Source organism: Haliotis rufescens, unplaced genomic scaffold (genome assembly GCF_023055435.1).
Source record: "Haliotis rufescens isolate VD_foot unplaced genomic scaffold, xgHalRufe1.0.p SCAF_94, whole genome shotgun sequence".
Lineage (NCBI taxonomy): Eukaryota > Metazoa > Mollusca > Gastropoda > Lepetellida > Haliotidae > Haliotis > Haliotis rufescens.
Window position 1 is genome coordinate 115,076 of NW_025964388.1, and position 18,969 is coordinate 134,044.

Consider the following 18,969-nt stretch of genomic DNA (forward strand, 5'->3'; position numbering starts at 1 on the left):
GGCCCCTACAGCAGTCACATCTACAAAATAATAAACCGAAATATAGTTTGTTTTGTTTTCTGCGTAACAAAGACAAGAAATCACTCACACACTCATGCTTTGTATGTTTGTATACAGTTAGTTCTGTGAAACTTAAAATCAAAATTATTTATTATTAGTGTTAATTATCAAACAACGAATGATACACGGCCACTTGACAGACAGCTCTGATACACGGTTTTTACTTGACAATATTCTAGCTATATGACGGCGGTCTGTAAAATAATCGAGTCTGGACCGGACAATCTAGTGATTGACATCGTGAGCATCGATCCACGCATTTGGGATCGATGACATGCATCAACCAAGTCAGCGAGCCTGACCACCCGATCCCGTTAGTCGCCTCTTACGACAAGCATAGTTGCCTTTAACGGCATGGGTTGCTGAAGACCTATTCTAACCCGGATCTTCACGGGTCCTCTCTATAACTGATTATGTGGGGATGGTCTTTCTTTCATATACATTTGCAGATATAACATTTACCCAATAAGAAAAGAAAACCCAATACAGTCACAACATCTAGTTTACATCCAAATAAAACTAATTTTAAAGAAAGATGTACCTTGTGAACATGACCACATCCCACTGAAATCCATTTTAAAAACATGGCCGATTTATAGTGCTAGCCCACTGAGATACCATGCCGCAGTTGAACATGAATACCCCACCCAGCCACAGTGTACTTACTCCGAGCCGACCAGTCCTTGTTTAAGCCCCTTAATGCCGAGCGCCAGACAGGGTAACAACAAGTACAATCTTTTGGTATGACGCGGCCGGGAATCGAACCCCGGACCTTCCGCTCTCCGGGCGGACGCTCTACCACTAGATCACGGAGGCGGTCCGTTTTCTCAGTAAACTTCAGATGGCATTTGCTTTCATTTTCGACAAATTGACTTGAACCTCTGAAGACAGATATGTAACACTATATATGGTCACCACGTTTTGTAACAAAAGCCCATGGATCAACGAATGAAAGTCTTTCCTTAAGTTTGTCATGTTTGTCATATTGCTGGAATATTGCTAAAAGGGCGTAAAACCATATTCACTCACTCCATGTAATGATCAATAGTGGAAGGGATTAGTTGTTTGGTAGTGGTTGGGGCTTCGTGTTGGTTGGTTTTCCTGGTGTTTGTTGACATGATGACTTAGATTTTAAAAGATTGAGGCGGGAGGCGAATGAGTGACGTCGGCCCACTCTCGACAACTTAGTGTCTCAAGTAGCTTAGTTAACGACCGATGCATTTAGTGATTTTAGAGCTTATCATTAGCACAGATAACCAAAAAAAGGATTTCACCTTGAACTCAACAGGTGGAGTATGACGATAAACAGTACATACGTTTATTCAACACGAGGTGGGCATTTCAAGGTCATCTACAGGTAAACAGACCCGTGAAGATCCGGGGTAGACTAGCTGTTCAGCAGCCCATGCTTACTGTAGAAACCGACTATGCTTGTCGTAGGAGGCAACGAACTGGATCGGGTGGTCAGGCTCGCTGACTTGGTTGATGCATGTGATCGTATCCCAATTGCGTGGATCGATGCTCATGATACCAGTCACTGGATTGTCTGGTCCAGACTCGATTATTTACAGACCGCCGTCATATAGCTGGAATATTGCTGAGTGCGGCGTTAAACAATAAATATACAAACAAATACTTGGCAATCACCAAATTGGGTGTAAATTTTAAAATGGTCTCACTATTTGGCCATAAAAGGACAAACTCAGTCATGAAATTAAATATACTGAACAACAAAAGTTCCTGTGACATTGAATAAGATTTAATGCAAAGTAATATTTTTATCCAAATCTGAAACAATTTCGGTTTGCAACAGACAAAAGACTCATGAAGTGTTCAAATGGTTTAATTTGCCATACTGACTTCAGAAAATGCGTGATTTCATTAAAAAACAAACCACATGAACATGCCAAAATGTCAATTTACAAATTAATAGCGTGTGTGTCCACCTCTGGTTGCGATGCAAGCAACACATCTTCGTCTAATGCAATGGACCAGGCGTGGCACAAAATCCTGTGGGATATCTGTCCATATCTGCTGGAGCATGTTTCGAAGTTTCTGGAGTGTCTGTGGAACACGTGGTTGACGTCGAAGGCGCCGAACCATCTCATCCCACATGTGCTCGATTGGTGAGAGGTCATGTTGAAAGGTAATGCCTGGGCCATGACGACGCAAAAACGGTAGAACAACAGGGCCGAAGATCTCGTCGCGGTAGCACTGTCCATTGAGATTTCTCTCTACCACTATCAAACGGGTCCTCTGTCTTGCTGTAACACCACCCATACCATAACGCTGCCGCCCCCGAACTGATCTTCTTCAATGACACAATGATTGACGTTCACCTCGACGTCGGTACACTCGAATCCGTCCATCGCTGTGGCTGAGGTGAAAACGAGACTCGTCAGTGAATAGAACTTGTACCCACTGTATCGCCGTCCAGCGTAGACGCTGTCTGCACCACTGTAGACATGCTTGACGGTGGTTTCCTGTCAAAATGGGACGTCTGGCGGGTCCTCTTGCGACAATCCCTGCACATCTGAGTCGACGACGTATGGTTTGTGAAGATATTCGTCGAAGGCCATCACGTTGACTCGATCCTGCTTCAAGCATACCAATGGCTCGCAGACGCTCATTCTCGGACAGGCGTGGCATTTCGTAATGTTGAATAATTGCGTAATTTTGTTGTTTTTCTGAGCGGTGATGCTAATCAATGCATATGGAATTCCGTTAATGCACATGTTTTTATATCCATTCTTGGAGAGTGAAATGCATGGGGCTTGCATAAAAGTCAACTTTTGCATGGAATGCATGCTTTTCTGTAGCAGTTGCGTTTTTGTGACTTGATTCCATACATGTACTACAACATTTTAAAAACCAAACTTTACTTGTTTGAAAAATACACTAAAATATTGGTGTCACGGAACTTTTGTTGTTGAGTATAGTTTCTTCATCTGATTTTATTTCCTTTTTGTAAGAATTAACAATTTGCAAATAGAAGATGAACAGCTGAGAATAAATTTTTGAATTGCTTGCCAAATAGAAATTTGTACAAAATTGAGTAGAATAAAAGTTGTCGTTCTTGTTTGAATCGGTTCTCGTGTTCATATGCCAATTTGGAAACCTTCGAGAGGTGCACGAGTTTCCATTGGCCTTGTCCCGGAATGGCACCAGTTGGTAAAAAAATGATGTGAACGTATGACTGCTATCTCTCCCACGATGACACACATATTAGCATACCCCACCACCTGTATTTACTCTCGGGAATGTAGGCTGTTTGATAGTACTTCAGAACAGCTTATCTACAAAACAAATTCAGAGCGCCAAGGTGCTCGTGACTTTGGTATCATGTGAGTGTAGCGTGCGTTGACCTCTGTATCGCTTGTCCGAGCATGACGTATCAGGCTTGTTATAAATGCATGCCGGTGTCACTAGTGAACGGCATATCTTTAACGAGCTTCGTCACAGCAGGAACATGGCTTGCATCCCCGTCGTCCTTTTTATCTTCTCTGTGGTGGTGACTTTGGAGTCGTGTAAGTAAGCATGCATCTATGTATTTTGTTGTACTCCCAACGACCCGTGAAGATCCGGGATAGAATAGGTCTTCGGCAATCCATGCTTGCCGTAAAAGGCGAGTATGCTTGTCTTAAGAGGCAACTAACGAATTGGGATGGTCAGACTCGCTGACTTAGTTGATGCATGTTATCATATCCCAATTGCTTGGATCGATGCTCATGACATCAATCACTGGATTGTATGGTTCAGACTCGATTATTTACAGACCGCCGTCTTGTAGCTGGAATATTGCTAATTGTTGCGTTTAACAACAAACAAACAAACAAACGAATTGTTCTCCCAACTTAGTTTTGATAGTGTTAATAACGTGCCCGTATCGCTGACTTCTTCACACTGTGTTGGACAGTTTGGGCAAGATCTTATTGTCATCGTGTTGCTCTTTGTCTGTAGATCTGGTGTAGTCAAGGTATTTATAATATGAAATCCTGAAATGCTTATGTTCAAATACACACACACACACACACACACACACACACACACACACACACACACACACACACACACGTTGAATTTTATTGAAAGGAAACTATGTCCACGTTTGTTCAAAATGTTTGTTTGTTTGTTGTTTAACGCCGCACTCAGCAATATTCCAGCTATATGACGGCGGTCTGTAAATAATCGAGTCTGGACCAGACAATCTAGTAATTGACATCATGAGCATCGATCCACGCAATTGGGATCGATGACATGTATGAACCAAGTCAGCGAGCCTGACCAACCGATCCCGTTAGTCGCCTTTTACGACAAGCATAGTCGCCTTTTACGGCAAGCATGGGTTGCTGAAGACCTATTCTGCCCCGGATCTTCATGGGTCGTTCAAAATGTGAACATGATCGATGTGTTCTTGCATATGTGTGTTCTAAATACTGAAGGGTTATAGATAGTGGCAGGATCAACGGATGATTTGCAGTTGGGATCAAAATTTCCCCAAGATACACACACAAGCGCAAGCAAACGCTAGCGTACGCATATTTCCTGAAAGCTGAATATTGCCAAGGACATGAAACAATATTTACTCTCATTTCCTCTCTCTCACACTTCAACTCTCATGTTCTCTCTCATTAATCTGGGGGCACGGTTGGCCCAGTCGTCAAAGGCGCCGCGATTCGCTGTGCAGAGTTGCGTCCCTTGGGCACGCCAGAAACCTATGATTGTGGGTTCGAATCCCGGTTCGCCCCGATTATGTTTCTAGGTTTGTCAGCACCATACCCGTGCTCGTGGGTTTCACCGAAGTGGTAAACGTCTGAGACCTGCATCACTTCGGGCTTTCCTCCAACATTAAGCTGACACGCCGCGATATAACTGGAATACTGTTAAAAGCGGCGTTAAACCCAACTCACTCACTCACTCACTCTCATTAATCTCTAATTCTCTCTCTTTCATTTTCTCATACGATTAACCCCCAACAAAGTGCAAAAACCTATTCATGTCAACAGTTCAAATATGAAGTGTATAATTTAGCCATGCTCAGCTTTAGCCGACGGGTAGTATACCTGTCACTGTCGTTGTAGCATTTGCCGAGACCACATGTCAAAGTTTGGGAGGCACCTGCAAAGGTCCACTCTGGTCAAACGTCCAATGTGAGGGCCAGTCCAGGTTTCCAATGGCCGGATGTGGTGGGACCAATGTATGCTGCCTTCCGAAGCAAACCGTCCCACAAGGTAACAGTGAAAACATTTCTGTACACCTTGTAACATAATCAATCGCTGCTTACTATACAGTTTCAATAGCTGGGCTTTTTCAAGTGTATTCTGTATCGTTTTTCAAACGGAACACATTTCAAATTAGCATCGTGATACTGAGATACAGAGGCCGAAATAAAATGTCTGGTTACTGATACTTGACATTTTTTGTCTACCTGTTCGGTGCTTCACCTGCTTCTTGGGGTGGTGGGGTAGTCTAGTGGTTAAAGCGTTCGCTCGTCACGCCGAAGGCCCGGGTTCGATTCTCCACATGGATACAATTTGTTAAGCTCGCCCCCGCCGTGATATTGCTGGATATTGCTAAAAGCGGCATAAAACCGTATTGATACACTCACTCACTCTTTGCATTATGACTCGAACAAGGGCTGGGACGGGTAACTCGGGTACCCGGGTCGGGTGGGTACTGAGTAGGACCCGGGTACCCATAGGACTACCTGGACCCGTGGTTAGTCACGTGATATATTGTTTCATGACAAAAATTCACTATCATTATTATCTACATGGTTACACGACAATTTTCAGTCTCCAATGTTCGCATTTCTTCATGACTATGAACACGTTCCTTCTGACTTAAAGATGTTTAAACAAAACTAAATCTTCAGTCAACTTCAGTGTATGCATGGCCACAGCGTTTTATACGTGAATCTAAAAACATTCTGCCAGGGCTACTGTCAAACTATTCCCAATCGGACACTATCTATCTCTTGACACCAACAGCGGGTACCCGGGTAGGGTCGGGTAATAGGGATGTGGGTACCCGGGTAGTAGGGGTGTGGGTCCCCGGGTAGTAAATTAGGACTCCCAGCCCTAACTCAGACCACCTGGAAAACCATCCACTGCTCATTGTCACATATTTATATTTCCAAAAGATAATTGGAAGTGCGGGATGTATGAATATATAGATTGGATGATGCATGACCCTTTTCTTCTGGGACGATTAAACGCAATGAGCCAAGCTCGACCCCCAAATGCATTTAGTCACGTCGTGCGAACAGATCGGTGATAATACTCCCACCGCTGTGGAGATAGTTTTCTGTATTTTTATTTTAGTTTTTGACATTTTCGCTTTTGTTTTTGACATTTTCGTTTTTGTTTTTGACATGTTCATTTTAGTTTTTGACATTTTCGCTTTTGTCTTTGACATTTTCGTTTTTGTTTTTGACATTTTCATTTTAGTTTTTGACCATTTTTCTTTCTTTTTTTGGACATTTTCATTTTAGTTTTTGAGATTTTCGTTTCACTTTTCAGGGATTCAATATCTTCCTTATACGTGCTTTATCACATGTTTGTATGACAATTCGTGTTAATTTGCAAAAGGGTACGATAACAGTAAGTGAAATATTAAAATATTGAAAAACAGACTCCATGTCCCTTATGGGCCACCGTACTACTATGTATCGTCTCGCAAACAGTAATACAGCAATAACATATCATTCTATTACGTTACACGGATTCCATTCGTCATAGAAACACGCCAGCATGCGTAATACCTGGACGTTTCGCGAATACATTTCGTTTGGTTACATTTGTCCGAGTTATACGTCCGAGAAATGTAGTGAATGCATATATTGTTATCACTGGCGTCTGCAGAATGTGTATAAAATACTGCGTCGTTTATAGTGTTCATTCATCCTGCGATCAGAAACAGGGGGAAACATATGTCCTTTACTACTATGTCCTACATAAATGTTACTTGACATCAAAATAGTGACGTGCGGTGTAGAACTGAATCTTTCGTAGCTCGCTTTTTGTCTGCAGGGGTGATCGCTTCACGTTTCCATATAAAGTTCTTTTCTATGCCTTTTCAATACCTATCGTATACAAGAGGAAAGTACATTGGTGTAAAAACAGGAACTGGATATGTACAACAATAGACTTTGTTTAAGGCTACTATGGATGTTTCCGTAATTCAGAGGGGGTAGCCTAGTGGTTAAAGCGTTCGCTCGTCACGCCGAAGACCCGGGTTCGATTCCCGACATGGGTACAATGTGTGAAGCCCATTTCTGCTGTCCCCCGCCGCGATATTGCTGGAATATTGCTAAAAGCGGCGTAAAACCATACTCACTCACCCACTCTTTGATCGCTTGGACAAGAAAATGGGTTCACTTAGAGAAATCCAATGGCGCTGAAACGCGATCTCTTCGGTGTTAGCGACGATATTGAGTAAAACGCAGGTGTTTAGTCCATTGTTTTGAGGGGTTGTCGATATGAATTAAGGAAACGTTCCATCATTCCCTAACGTTCATTTCGTTTGGTTACGTTTCACCGGGAACAATGTGTTAATAATCGCCAACACCTGAAGGGATGATGTAAATCCGGCTGGGGTCCATGCAGGAAGCAAAGGAACTGTAAGTCCCCATGGTCCCCAGTAAGGTGATCTACCTTCAGTTGTTGGAGATCAATAGCCTGTTTTTATAATGTATTGTTTTGTATCGTAATATCCATTTTATGATACAATAGTAGTTATATTTATCTGTTATAAGTCTAGTTATTTTACTGCCTGTCGTTGGCAGGTTCTAAATACGTTTCAAAGTATTTATAATCTTTAACCTTTGATAATCACGATATGGCTGAAATATTGCCGATGTGACTTAAAACTTAACTCACTCACACACCTGGAACAATGGATTGTGACTACTTTATGAGATTATCTGCTCACTCCTCGTGCAATGCCCTATCATTCACCACTCGCCCCTTTCCGTAACCCGCAAGAAGACTCGTCCCCCTGTCGATGAATGTTATGTGCGAAAATACCAAAAACCAATCAGAATGCGCGTATGATTTCAAGTTCTTCGTCAAAGAATCCCTTAGAAATAATGTTCGATTTTACATATGTCTTGCATCTAAAAATATACCTTAGATACACTTAAATGTGTTCAATCACACTGTAGAATTCCGCATGTCCCGATGTGATTTAAATTGCATCTGAAATATATATAAATAAATATATTGGGAAATACATGCATGTGAACCATTACGCAACGAGTTCACAATTGTTTTAGGTATGCCAGTTTGCGCTAAGACGGAACCCGGTCGCAACAATGGCCACGAGAGGGGCACGAGTCGCTGTTCGGCTTGTCCCGGAATAACACGAGTTGGTCACGAATGAAGCCCTATGTTACTAATACTAGAGACAGGATATTGATTCAGTCACCGATTCACTTGAAAGGGGAAGTCGAGCGATATATTTTACAAAACTCATTTTGTTTGGACATGAAGCGGGACGTAAGGGTAGCCTAGTGGTTAAAGCGCTCGGTCGACACGCCTAAGATTCAGGTTCGATTCCCCACATGGGTACAATGTGAGCCCATTGCTGGTGTCCCCTGTCGTGATATTGCTGGAATATTTCCAGAAGCGGCATAAAACATGAAGCATTTTCAGCGAACATTTTTGTCTGGATGTAGTCGGCCCCTCAGTTTTTATATCTGTTCCATTGTCAGGGAAAACGTGTTCTGCCTCGTGTGGAAACTGCCAGACTCTCTGCACTGGTTTCAAGGTGACCGGCACCACCGACTGCAACGAAATCTGCTGTGTCCCGTACTGGGCGGGTCCATGTAAGAATTAATTACCTCTTCATGTCTGGGAATTTGTAATGTATGAAATCTATCTTGAAAAACAGAATTATTTCGAATATAACACCCATTTAACACGCTGGAGTTGTATCCCTTAGGCGTAGCAGAATACCCTGCTCTTGGGTTCGAGTCTAAGATTCACCCATATTATAATGGTTGGTTTGTCAGCATCATACCCCTTTTCATGGGTTTCACAGGGTTAACGTCTCTAAGACGTTCATCAAGGGGTGGGAGGGGGGTCAGTCGTCTAAGGCGCTGTGATTCGCTGTGCAGAGTTGCGTCCCTTGGGCACGCTAGAAACCTATGATTATTGGTTCGAATCCCGGTTCGCCCCAATTATGTTTCTAGGTTTGTCAGCACCATACCCGTGCTCGTGGATTTCACCGAAGTGGTTAACGTTTGAGACCTGCATTACTTCGGGGTTTCCTCCCACATTAAGCTGACACGCCGCGATATAACTGGAATACTGTTAAAAGCGGCGTTAAACCCAACTCACTCACTCATCAAGGGCTTTCCTCCTATATGATGTTACTATGCTTGGAAATAGCTGAAAAACTGTCTGTGTGCGGCTAAACCAAACTCATTCACTGTGCTGTGATGTAATGACTCTCAGGGATACCTTTATTAATACATCCTCATATTGCTTGCAAATTGTCCACTAAAGTTGCATAACACTATCAGTCTTGTTTCTTTATAATTATAGGTCCTTCCGGGAAATGAAGATGAGGATGATCAATGGGGCCACATGTATCGTAGTAAATAAAATTTACATTCCGATTGAAGTTTTGTTTGTGTGTTTTTTGTTGTTGTTTTTTTGTTATTGTTATTTTGTTTTTTTTGGTTAAAATGATGTCCACATAGAGGTAATCTTCACCCGCCCTCGCCCCCAACGAAACCTTCAACTCCCCAATCAACATCCTAACTTCCACACGGTGACACACATATCAAAGATCTCACCACTATTTACACAGGGAAATGTAGACTGTTTGATAGTACTTCAGACCAGCTTACTTACAGATAATCTTCTGAGCGCCAAGGTGCTCGTGACGTTGGTGTCACATGGATGTAGCGTGCATTGACCTCTATGTTTGCCTCCATACCAGTAGGACGTCCCAGACATGTAGTGAATGCATAGCGTTGTCACTGACTTCTTCAGAATATTAATAACATACTGCGTCGTTCTTAGTGTTTATTCTGCCTGCGACCAGAAACAATGGGAAATATTTGCCCAATACTACTATGTCCTAAATAAATGTAACTTTACATATTGGACATCTTCTTGAGGCAAGGGAGTTAACTGACTGTAAAAGTCCAGTTTCCACCCTTGCCGAACTCGGCTGGAGAGTCTGGGCTCGATCGTAGCGCCATCAGTGGTTATTTTGTTTTGCCAACACCAAACAAATTGTCAACAATTCTGTATTCTGAAGTTGACGCAATTCAGTATATAGAATTGGACATCCAGACCTGGGCGGACGGTGTTTTCTTTGGGTTTCAAAACTTTGTGTACAAATTAAATCAAACACATGTTGCTTCATGATTTCGGTAAAGTAACTCTCTTCTCATTCTACTTTGATTGATATAGATGCTGTTTTATGTATAACATGGTGAAAAAACTGACGAATATGTGTGCTTTACACCATTTACATACTTTATTTACACACCTAAGCTGATTTTCACGTGAACGCATAGTACATTTACATATACACACGTATCTATAGTTACACATAGGCAAAATTACTTATATGAGTAAATGTTGTGCATGTAATTGGTTGCTTGTTTTTTTTGTTTAACGCCGCACTCAGCAATATTCCAGCTATATGACGGCGGTTTGTAAATAATCGAGTCTGGGCCAGTCTACAAACAAACAAATAAACATCTGTTTCATTGTTGACAAATCTACACATTTAGATCAACACCTGTCATAGAATGGTTAACTTTCATGGAGAAAATATCCTAAAACGTGAAGAACTCTTTCCATTTGCGTATTTATTCTTCATGTACATTGGTTGCACGGCTCCACGTGCTGTCATCGAAGCCCTACGGAGAGCTAGCGATAAGTCACTTTGATGTGTAAAGATATGTTGTCATGCACCTCGCCGTCGCAGTTGTAGTAGTATTTCTATATAATTATGCAAAACAATATGTAAAGCACACTGAAAGGCTTGCATAAGGCTAGTATGTTCTGATTTCAGAATAAGCGTGTTTATTTACAAACAAGAGACAAGTCAATCCGCGTGTCACTTAACCTGCGGCAGTGGTATAATGCTAAGATATCACTGCGCCGGAGTAGGAGCGATAATATTGCGTGAAGCTCATGGTCGAGTCCAATATTCTTAGTGGGTTGTCGATCTGAATTAAGGAGTGAGTGAATGATTATGATTTTACGCCGCTTTTAGCAATATTTCACTAATATCAATGCGGGGGACACCAGAAATGGGCTTCACACATTGTACCCATGTCGGGAATCGAACCCGGGTTTTCGGCGTGACGAACGAACGCTTTAACCACTAGGCTACCCCACCGCCCCTCTGAATAACGGAAATATCCATAGTAGCCTTTAACAAAGTCTATTGTTGTACATATCCAGTTCCTGTTTTTACACCAATGTACTTTCCTCTCATATACGATAAGCATTGAAAAGGTATAGAACAACAACTTTATATGGAAACAAGCGATCACCCCTGCAGAAAAAAAGCGAGCTACGAAAGATTCAGTTCTACACCGCACGTCACTATTATGACGTCATGATGCATAATGCGACCCAAAGATATGACGTGTCAGGTCGGATATATAGATAAGCTCCAAATGTTAAGTTTTCCATGTTGTCCCCCACATAAAAAACTTTGATAAAAAACTTGGTCAAAGAAAACTTTGACCAAGTTTTCTTGGTCCAAGTTGGGCTGTTTACACTCATCAAAGTTTTGACAGGCCGTCAAAGTTTTGGCGGGAATTATCTTGCCAAGATGGATGCTACTGACGAAGAATGTTTTGCTGTTGTCGTATGTATTTTGTATATTGCCATGTTGAAAAGACGGAGTCGGGGTAGGCAAATGCATATTTGGTGACGAGAATGACTTCTCGTTATTGAACCAAATTGATTAATTCTTCCAACATCTCGTCAGTCCAAAATAGTTTGCTCATTTTGAATCGTGATTCTGCCCCTTATTTAACGCCGCACATGCTTTGAGAAATTGTTGTAACCGCAACTAATGTCCTTGTTTTCAGATGATTACCGAAAATACTTGAGAAAGACGTAACAAGTACTTCCCTATAAATATCAGACCGGCTGTGAAATCAGCTGTTCCAATAAGAGGGGGATTACAAACCTCTGATTCATCCAATCAGAATCAAGTATTTTTCAAATTTATTCTAGAATCCGTAAAAGGTGACTATGCTTGTCGTAAGAGGCGACTAACGGGATCGGGTGGTCAGGCTCGCTGACTTGGTTGATGCATGTCATCGATCCAAATTGCGTGGATCGATGCTCATGATGTCAATCACTGGATTGTGTGGTCCAGATTCGATTATTTACAGACCGCCGTCATATAGCTGGAATATTGCTGAGTGCGGCGTTAAACAACAAACAAAACAAAACAAAAATCATTCTAGAATCTAGAATCAGAAATCTTTCAAATTCATCGTAGATTGGTTAATCAGAGGTTTCAAATTCACACAACCGCTGTTTTAACAGTTTCATATATCATAATAACTCTTGACAAATATTACTGACGATGTCGTTGTAGCGCCTGTGCAGTCGACATGTCAAGATAAGGGAGGCACGTGCAAGGGCCCTATTTGGTCCGGCGTCCAATGTGATGGTCCGCTGGAGTATGGCATCCCCGGATGTACTACCAACGAGTGGTGTTGCGAGCCGGGGCCAAAACCGACCACTCCAGAACCAAACACGACCATCACAAAGGGTATGTATCCTCGTCGTGAACATTTCACAATAGAGAATATCACTCCAGTGCAATCCGATGTATTATATACTTCAGTGTGAAAGACTGAGTTTTCTGAAGTTGAGAAAAGTGATTTTTTCAATGCAGTGAACATAACACTCGATAGTTCACTGCAGTGAACATAACACTTGATAGTTCACATGCAGTTAACATAATACTTTGAGGGAACTTTTGGCATACACGAGTTACCTCACCTTAAATTTTCTTCCTTTATCCCCTACCCCGTACGCAAACTGTAGACATCATTTTTACGTTAGGTCCACATTGACAAGGCAAAATGATAACAGATTGTCATTTATGGAGTTTATATCATTTCTTGCTGTTTGTTATTCTCTCGAAAAGATTTTCGTTATAAGCTGCAAATTTTTCATTTAACTCGTCAATCGAGATTGTTCGTTTCCCAAAGCGCCATTTTTGTTACGTGAACAGCGTCTGTGTATTTTTCGCTTCCAACAGCAGTCTCCTACTTTTCAAGAATTTTTGATTTTGTATATAATCATATCTAAATGTATGATAAAGAATATTCGTGACCCTAGTACAGCTTCAGTGGCAAGGGGCATATGCATTAGTGATGTCATTTGATTGTGACGTCATAGTAACCGATGACGTCACAATTGCCTGAAAAGCATTGTGATGCGATTTTATTGTAGTGATATCTTCTTGGAGGTATAGCTAAATCTCACCAAAATGATATCACCTGTGAAAGCCAGTTTTACGTAAAGAAATACATGTTTATTGTCCTGCAATTTGCAAAATGGGTTTAGAAACCATGACATCTTCTGGACTATTCTCAAATTTGAAAACAACGCCGCACCTAGCATGGTGACAATAATACCTGATCCATGCGTTTGATTAAAGCTAAGTCTTTTAAATAAACGCTTCTATTCAGTTCACTTTTCCTTGCATACTGCCAACAGTTGTCGTTGTCATTTTTTTTATGACGTAATGGTATTCCAGACTGAAGGCATGTATGTCTTCCTGAGTACGCGAAGAAAAGAGTGCGGAAAATTATCGAACACCTAGTAACACCCGCAAATCTTCAAATACATTATGTTATCTTGTTATTTTAATAATAATTATTATTTATAAGGGTGGCAACGCGACAGTGTCCCTCCTAGGCTTCCATAGGTGTCTGTGTTATAGCTAGAAATGCTAGAATTGGTTGGTTTGTTGTTTAACGCCGCACTCAGCAATATTACAGCTATATGACGGTGGTCTGTAAATAATCGAGTGCGGACCACACAATCCAGTGATTGACATCATGAGCATCGATCCACGCATTTGGGATCGATGACATGCATCAACCAAGTCAGCGAGCCTGACCACCCGATCCCGTTAGTCGCCTCTTACGACAAGCAAAGTCGCCTTGTTTGGGTTGCTGAAGACCTATTCTACCCCGGGATATTCACAGATCGTTATAGCTAGAAATGCTTATATACTTTAAAAATGTTCTGTCGGCAGAGAAAACGTGTGCCTCCGTCTGTGGGTCGTGCCAGAGCATCCAGATGGGTTGCCAGGGATACGGTGTGCCGGACACAGCAGACTGTAACCTGCCTTCCCAGCGATGCTGTGTTCGAGCCTGGATTGGGCCATGTAAGGGACACAATTAGACGTTGTTTCAAATTGTTCACAGGTGTTCACAGGCCAATATATAAATAAAAGAAATAAGCTATTGATATTTTTCGTTTTCATTTATAAAATATCCTTTTAAAAAATAGAGTCGTGGCGTCTGATATTCCAAAACCAACATGGATCATAATCATTGTGAATCTAGGATCCAGAACCACGACCCGCGAATCCTGACATTGCAAAGGGGCGCAACCCTGCACAGCGCGTTACGGCGCCTGGTATCACTGGGCTACCAAGGGATAATGTGTTTAACAATACCAAGTACTAAAGCGTTTTCTACTGCATACATTTTGTATTTGCCGTGTGTTTTAAAATTACAGGTCCTGGGAAATAGAGGGACAACATCAGAATTGTAACAGACGCCGAAGAGGACTGTGTACCTTTCGATAATACATAATAAGAATCTTTTTCAATCATTTTATGTTTTGGTGATACCTCGAGATTTCTGGCATCGGTTACTTCTGTCTGACTTTGAATAAGATGGATGATTTTTTATGCACCTAGACATGGCGGTATCCATATAACAGTGAAGATATGAAATGGCACCACTCCAGTGCTGACGGATTAACCCGAGGAGATCTGAGTGGTTCCGAGAGACGCTAGTCAAGCCCCAAGAAGCGATGTGCGCATGTCCGACCGTCCCTTTAAAGGTCACTAAGGTGACATGTGTCCTCCTGACAAAAGGGTGAAGCCAGTATTATAAACAAAAGGATTATGATTGATTGGAGTTCATACATGTCATCGTATCCCAATTGCGTGGATCGATGCTCATGATGTCAATCACTGGATTGTCTGGTCCAGAATCGATTATTTATAGACCGCCGTCATATAGCTGGAATATTGCTGAGTGTGGCGTTAAACAACTAACAAACAAACAAACTAATCCCTATGACCTTACGTGCAGCGTTATAGAACAAACAAACAAAAAAACGATAAAAGAAATGTATGTATGTATGTATGTATGTATGTATGTATGTATGTATGTATGGATGGATGGATGGATGGATGTATGTATGTATGTATGGATGGATGGATGGATGTATGGATGAATTTAAAGAAGCGCAAGTAAAATCCACCTTTCCTGCTTATTTCCCCACTACACCAGATAACATTTACTTTGCTTTTAGCGTCTTAGTTTTTATGACGGTTAATAAAGTTTGAAGTGGTCCGTCACAACTGGATCTGAAACACGAGAGATTAGGGCTGGGACGAGTCCAAATTTACTACCCGGGTACCTAACCCCCTATTACCGGACCCGGGTACCCGCTGTAGGCCTCAAGAGATAGGTACAACTTGTCCGATTGGGAAACGTTTGACCGTACTCCTGTCAAAATGTATTTAGATACAGGTATAAAATGATCTGGTCATGCATACACTGAAGTTAACTGAAGTTTATCTTTAAGCAAACATATAAAGTCAGAAGGAATGTTTGCATAGTCGGAAAGAAATGTGATCATTTGTCACTTATAATGTAACCATCGAGTTCTAGATATTTTTTGCAATTAAACAATATAATCACGTGACTAACCACGGGTCTGGGTAGTCCTGTGGGTGCCCTGGTCCTAGTCAGTACCCACCCGACCCGAGTACCCGAGTTACCCGTCCCAGCCCTACGAGAGGCCGACTCATATGAGGTGGTGTCATTATTTTTAGTTATTCATTACATTTGTTAAGGCTAGTGCGCCATTAATGATGATGCAACATTAGTCAAATTACACCTTCACAATCAGGAGAATGTTGGAATCTAAGGACTGATTTATTAGTTAGATAGGGCTGTCAATTTCGCTATTCTTCTTTTCTTATGAAATACGATTTCATCATTTATGTTTTTTTGGATTTTTTTTATACTTTAACCTATACAGTTTAAATATCGATATTTGTGTTGGAATTGTTTGGTTCCTCGTGAACAAAACACCACGAAAATATATTGTCCTTATCCACAGCTAGTTCTCACCAGAACAGTGCCCAGAGTTAAAGTAAACTAGTGCTAAGCATAGCGGAGTTATGCCCCCTTTTCTCTGTACGTGTGTAATCTCTCTGTCGCCTTTTGGCGTCATAGAGGAAAAACAGTTTTCGCCATTTACGGCAGGCTATTTTTTTTTGCATTGAATGTATGTCGTTATACATAAGCATATAACTCCATTTGATATGTATTTATGTGGTTCAGATATAAGGCAGTATTTTGTTTGCTCACAGTTTCGGTAAAGCTTCTAAATAAAAAAACCCGTCGCACAGTACTTTTATGGGTGTACGATAAAAAGCGGAGACTTTCCTGATTTTCAACGCAGAATAAATTCTCGGGACAACACTTATCAGCATCTATTTTTTCAAACGGTTTAATATTTCCAGTTAGATTTTGACCATCAGTTAGGAATTTTTACATTCTGCATCTCTACGTTATTTTATAGCCGGCGGTACATCCAGGGTCGCGTAAGCGCAATTCTCGCACAACTTCACTTTTCAGATGTTAGGAAAATCTGCCTCAGAAAAGAATATGGCGCTGTAAATGCTTGTGAAGTTTGCTCATAGCCTAATACATCACTCGAACGTATGACAGGCATTGAAAGCATATAAGAATGGCATATTGAGGTGGGCACCCCAAAAGGAGATCCAATCGGCTGTTTAAAACAGAAGGGATTTATTGTGATTTAGAATGGTAGAATTAGGAGATAAGCATACTGTGTTTTCAATGTAGAGCTAGGTAACCTAGCTCTACATTGAAAACACAGTATGTTTATTTCCATTCTCCCATGACTAAATAAAATGCGAACTCTTTGGTGTTAGCAAATATACTGAGTGAAGCGGCATGGGTTGAGTTCAGTGTTTTGAATGGGTTATCGATCTGAATTACGGAATCACCGAACAAATTATGGTGCCGTATATACTCAAGCAGTTTGTTTACACCGTAATACTTCACTCTAACATATGACAGGCATTGAAAGCATATAAGCACGGCAGCTTGGTAAGCTGACATGAGGTGGGCATCCCTAAAGAAAACAAAGCAAGCTTTGCAAGGCTTTCGCTCTACATCGCGCGTCACCATTATGACGTCATATCGCTCATTGTGACGCGAAAGAAATGACGTCACAGTCGTATATAGAAAAGCGCCAAAATTCCAAGCTCTCTTTGTTTCCAAAACGTAAAATCATTCCCTGTGTAGATTTCTATCGTGTTTTCTGCACGAAATGTATTGCCACACATCCTTTGAATATTGTAGTAACCGCGTCTGTGCATTTTGTAACCTGTAACTACAGATATAATTATTTAAATATGCCTACGGACACTGACTGAAAATAGTACTATTCTATGAATATTAGCTTCCGCGGTGATGCGGCCGTCAAACCATCTGTTTCAATCAGAGGGGGTTTGTTGTGATTTAATAGCCTCTGATTGACCAATTAGAATCGAGTAAATTCGAAATTCATGGTAGAATTAGAATTAACATTCTTTGCCTATGAGTTTCAAACATTGCTCTGAAATGTTTGTATTATTAACACCTATCTTCAACCAAAATTTAATTTGTAGTGAAAATCCATAGTTTATGAATGTTAAAGGAGTTGGCGATATGACTAATGATAAAGTTAATGTTTCCCAAATTTGGAATCTTGGCCAAAATATTTTTGTAATTATTTTTATTCAAGTATATCTCATTCAAAATACCAGTGTACAGTAATTTGTACACATAAATTGTTACGTAAGGTCATAGGGATTAGTTTGTTTGTTTGTTTGTTTGTTTAACGCCGCACTCAGCAATATTCCAGCTATATGACGGCGAACTGTAAATAATCGTGTCTGGACCAGACAATCCAGTGATTGACATCATGAGCATCGATCCATGCAATTGGGATTGAAGGGGACCAATATTAGGCTCATGACGACTTACTTTTTTGTACTGATGAATCCGAGGACCTTAACATATTCTAATATACACCCCCCCCACCCCCCCCCCCAATTTTTTTTTTTTTTTTAAAAGTGAGCACATCATCGATCACTGGATTGTCTGGTCCAGACTCGATTAGGTAAAGGCCGCCGTCATACAGCTTGAACATTACGAACATCCAAATGAAGCAATACTCATACGTGATGGACGTTTATTGTATGAAGACAATGACTTTGATCGATCATCCCAGCAATGGTATCCCGGGGATTTACCGAAGGCTATGTAATAGCGAGTCCTGGGGACTCGGTAATGAATCTTGGGGGTCCCGGGAATTTAGATATGATAAGATAATATTTTATTTGCGTGTCACGCAGTATAAAAATACATACATTCAAAGTACAAGACAAAATATATAATATACCACCCGGCCGGTTGGCCTATGAGACACGAGAGATGAAAAATAGCTCAGTTTTATATAAAGAGATTATGCTAGTATCGTTTAGTGAGATACTTGTGGATCAGAAGTGCACTACTTACAATGCAAGTTGAAATTTTCTTCTTTTATACATAGCAGTAGCAACTGCGGCTAGGGGAAT

The 18,969-nt window shown here is 41.1% G+C and overlaps 1 protein-coding gene across 2 annotated transcripts; it reads left to right on the forward strand.

The window, feature by feature from the left end:
• Positions 1–3,421: 3,421 nt before the first annotated feature.
• On the forward strand, positions 3,422–14,901 carry LOC124137757. 2 transcript variants are annotated; one of them, XM_046504197.2, is made up of 5 exons: positions 3,434–3,587; positions 5,142–5,291; positions 12,649–12,825; positions 14,326–14,457; positions 14,814–14,901. In XM_046504197.2, exons 1-5 carry the CDS (start codon positions 3,470–3,472, stop codon positions 14,825–14,827), a joined length of 591 nt encoding a protein of 196 aa, XP_046360153.2. In that variant the 5' UTR covers positions 3,434–3,469; the 3' UTR covers positions 14,828–14,901. The 2 variants fall into 2 exon arrangements, with proteins under 2 accessions (XP_048247609.1, XP_046360153.2); XM_048391652.1 differs by lacking the exon at positions 5,142–5,291 and having other exon boundaries at positions 3,422–3,587.
• Positions 14,902–18,969: the final 4,068 nt, after the last annotated feature.

What these genes read in the sequence shown, in the direction of transcription:
- LOC124137757 (XM_046504197.2), top strand. Translation starts at nt 3,470, where the DNA reads ATGCATGCCGGTGTCACTAGTGAACGGCATATCTTTAACGAGCTTCGT. An exon ending in GAAGCAAACCGTCCCACAAG is followed by an intron (nt 5,292 to 12,648) that starts GTAACAGTGAAA and finishes ATGTCGTTGTAG; the next exon opens with CGCCTGTGCAGTCGACATGT. An exon ending in AAACACGACCATCACAAAGG is followed by an intron (nt 12,826 to 14,325) that starts GTATGTATCCTC and finishes TTCTGTCGGCAG; the next exon opens with AGAAAACGTGTGCCTCCGTC.